The following is a 3,490-nucleotide window of genomic DNA, read 5'->3' as shown; positions in this document are numbered from 1 at the left end:
TGCCACTCCCACCCCAAACAGCACTGTCAGCTTCTCAGTCCCTACAGCTGGGCGCTCCCTCAGCTGCTCTTCCTGGGCTGGTCCAGATCCACAAAGACCACTTTCCATGGAGCTCGGAATGAAGGCAGAGCGCTGGGTGGGGCCTTGGAGGGCTCTGACCCCAGCCCTCCAGTGAGAGAGGAGGAAGTGAAACCACAACTAGAGGACGTGACCTTCTTAATGCCAGAGTGAGTGAGTGTGTGTGTGCCAGTGTGTGTGTGCCAGTGTGTGTGTGTGCGCGCGCAAGTGTGTGTTTGTGTGTCAGGGTGTGAGTGAGTGAAAATGTGTATGTGTATGTGTATGTGAGTGAGTGTGAGTGTGTATGTCAGCGTGTGAGTGTGTGTGAGTTAATGTATGAGTGAAAGTGTGTGTGTGTGTGTGTGAGTGTGTGTGTGTGTGTGTGTGTGTGTGTGTGAGTGTGTGTGTGTGTGTGTGTGTGTGCAGTGAGTCCGTGTATGTGAATGTAGGAGTATGAGTGAGTGTATGGGAGTGTGTGGGAGTGAGTGAAAGTGTGTGTGTGTGAGTGATTGTGTTTGAGAATGAGTGAGAGAGTGTGTGAGTGTGAGTGAGAGAGTGAGTGTGAGTGAGTGAGTGTGTGTGAGTGTATGAGTAAGTGGGAGGGTGAGTGAGTGACTGTGTGAGTGTGTGTGAGAGTGAGTGTGTGTGTGAGTGAGTGTGTGAGAGTGTGTGTGAGTGAGAGAGTGAGTGAGTGGCAGACCCAGGAATGTGCTCTTTGGAATTCTTTTTCAGTAAATTCTCACTGTCCTCATCTTTCCTCTTACACACAAGAACAGAAAAGGGGGCTCAATTTTCTGGAGGCTGACTATTCGGCAGAGTGACGTATGCAGAAAAGTCGGGGAGCCCTTGCTGAGAGGACGGAAGCTCAGGGCTATAGGGCAAGATGGCAGAGCATTGAGGAAAGAGCGGCTGGAAAGGTCCCCAGTCCCCCGTCCTTCAGGATCAAGGTTGAGGTATTTCTGTTGAGGATTTGCTGAGAAGATGTCTCCTCCCTTTGAGAGGTAGTTCTTTTTTCCCCTTGTCACCCTTCTATTTTCACTCTTTAAAATGGTAATTCCAAAAGATCATTTGCAGGATGGGGGACCAGTGAGGGGAAGTGGAGTGAGTCACTGCAGAACACCTGAGTGGAGAAGAGCCAGCCACCTGAGACAGGAATGGCTATGTGCTCCGTTCGCCACAGGGTGTGCCAGTCGTCTGTGAGCCTCGGAGGAGCTTGCCCACTGGAATCAGCAACCTAAGCCCGAGGACCTAATGCATTTGGTTGGAAATTAAAAGAAAAGTTAGATAAAAAGATAAAGGTTAACCTTGGGACTAGGTAGCATCCAGGCTAAGCCCATGCATGACTAGAAAGGGAGTGTTGATTCATAGATGTTTCGTTTGTGAGACATGCCACCAGAAAAGTCATGTGCGTACGTAGGCTTCTGCGTGAATGTTTAAATGGTAAAGTGCTTTGCAACCCATAGCCATGTAGATGTCATCAGAAAGCAGTCCAAAGAACATTATTTGGATACAGTGATGTTGAAAATCAAGAAAGGTGTGCGTGAGCGTTGTAGTCTTTTACCGTGCTCATTCAATCCTAGGCTGAGCAAATAATCCAAGAAGCTGCAGTAGAGGAAGAAGAATACAGCACCAGGATTGGAGCAAGACTTGTTCACAACCTTCCAGAAAGTGTTCAAGAGCAAACATCCCACTGAGGACTCAGATGCACCAGACCCAAGCCATGCTTTTCCACTGCCTCATAATGCATGTGAAACCTTGGGACTAGGTAGCATCCAGGGGAGGCCCAGGCATGACTTTAGAAAGGGAGTGTTGATTTAGAGATGTTTCATTGGTGAGACATGCCACCAGAGAGTCATGGGTGTAGGATGCTGTGTGGATGTCCAAACAGCAAAATGTTGGACGACGAAGAAGGAGACTGCAGAGGAGGAATTGAATTAGGGCTTGGGGGAAGAGTGCCAAAGGTACCACGGGCTGCCAGCAGAACAAACAAATCCAGATGTGACTAAAACCCAGGTGCGCCTGTGACAGATCTATTTCAGTCCCCTCAGCCCCTTCCCCTGCCTCCCCTTGTCCATCACCAAGCCAGCTCCGGGCACTCACCTCTGTAAGGAGGCCGGAGGTCAGACTCCGGAGGTGTGCTTTCCACCCTGGAAGATCATGTAGCAGCCCTGTCTGCCCCTGCCTCAGTGCCTACCAAGCTCGAACCCAGGACCAGCTTCTCTGCCACTTCTCCATCTTCCCTCCTCTGGTTTCCTCCACCCCCAAGCCCTCTGGCTCAGCCACGCTCCTTGGCTGCTCTCCCTCAGGTTCCTGCTCTCAACTCACCAGGGGCAGTGCTTCCTCCCAGAAATGGAGAGGAGGGACCAGGACTGGGACCAGCACAGGGGCTGCCTGGATGGGCTTATAGTCTCTTTGAAGGACCTCTCTGCCCCTATCCTGGGGCTTGGATACCTTTCCAAGGCCCTGGGACTGCCCAGCCTTCCCCTGCCACTCCCTCGGGGGATCCCAGTAGGAAGGAGCACCTGGTTGTCACATAGGAGAGACTGAGACAAGAGCTTCCCAACCTCTTCCTTCACTCCACGGCGACACGCTCCACTTCTCCGAGTGGACTTCGTCAACGAGATCCTGAACATATGCACTCAGGCCCGAGCCTGGTATGTTCTAGCCCAGAACTATTTTGCACAACTTCGGTTGGAGGTTCCACAACTGCTCTGCCACCCCGAGAACTGAACCCTGCAAACCCGTTGGCGGCTTGTGGGCCTGCCCAGCCACATCGTTTTGGGGTTTCTACAAGCGTGACAAGGATGAGCTTTACCAGGCCTAGGGGGCCTGTTCTACCTTCTACCTGAATTCTAGGGGCCCTGTTTGTCACCAGCACCTAGATAAACTGATGCCTTCACACTCCCCTCCACCCACCCCCCCACACACACCTGTGAAGAAGCTGCTTGGGGAACCCTGGGGGGCCCTGGAGTTCTCAGGACCAGATCCCAACTTACACCCGTGTCCCAAGGCCTGAGGGGGAGCCAGGGCAGGGTGGCACTGAAGACTTCCTCACGCACAAGAAAAGGAGGGGGCATCCAGGCAGGCCGGGATTCCCGCCTGCTGCTGTGTGAAGCCACTGTGCAATTTAACTTGTCAATAATAAAGCTAAAGGGAGGATATGGAAAAGGCAGGCAGGCAGGCAGGAGGAAAGAAAACAACCAGAATGAGGCTTCCTAGAGGCGGGGATGGCGAGACTTCGCCTTACATACTTTGGACAAGTTGTCAGGAGGGAGCGGTTTCTTGAAAAGGACGCTCTGCATGGTAAAACAGAGGGTCGGTGAAAAATAAGAAGATCCTCAATCAGATGATTGACACCTGGCTGCAGTAAGAAGCTTAAAAAACAACAGCAGTTTCGAGGAGAGCGCAAGGCCAGGCTATGCCATGTTCTAGT

General features: G+C 52.0%; 1 protein-coding gene across 1 annotated transcript in view; it reads left to right on the top strand.

Annotated features, from left to right (window-relative positions):
* CUNH6orf136 (chromosome unknown C6orf136 homolog) overlaps positions 1-3,073 on the top strand; it is a 5,834-nt gene extending 2,761 nt beyond the window's left edge. Inside the window, 5 exon segments of the mRNA XM_013004463.2 lie at positions 2,337-2,434; positions 2,436-2,458; positions 2,461-2,659; positions 2,661-2,831; positions 2,833-3,073. Coding sequence (XP_012859917.2) covers positions 2,337-2,434; positions 2,436-2,458; positions 2,461-2,659; positions 2,661-2,831; positions 2,833-3,073 — 732 coding nt within the window.
* The last annotated feature ends 417 nt before the right edge of the window (positions 3,074-3,490 follow it).

Source organism: Echinops telfairi, unplaced genomic scaffold (genome assembly GCF_000313985.2).
Source record: "Echinops telfairi isolate 266 unplaced genomic scaffold, ASM31398v2 ScPeMD7_3533;HRSCAF=4204_0, whole genome shotgun sequence".
Taxonomy (NCBI): Eukaryota; Metazoa; Chordata; class Mammalia; order Afrosoricida; family Tenrecidae; genus Echinops; species Echinops telfairi.
Note: the sequence above shows the minus strand (reverse complement) of the source record. Positions and strands in the feature narration are given on the sequence as shown.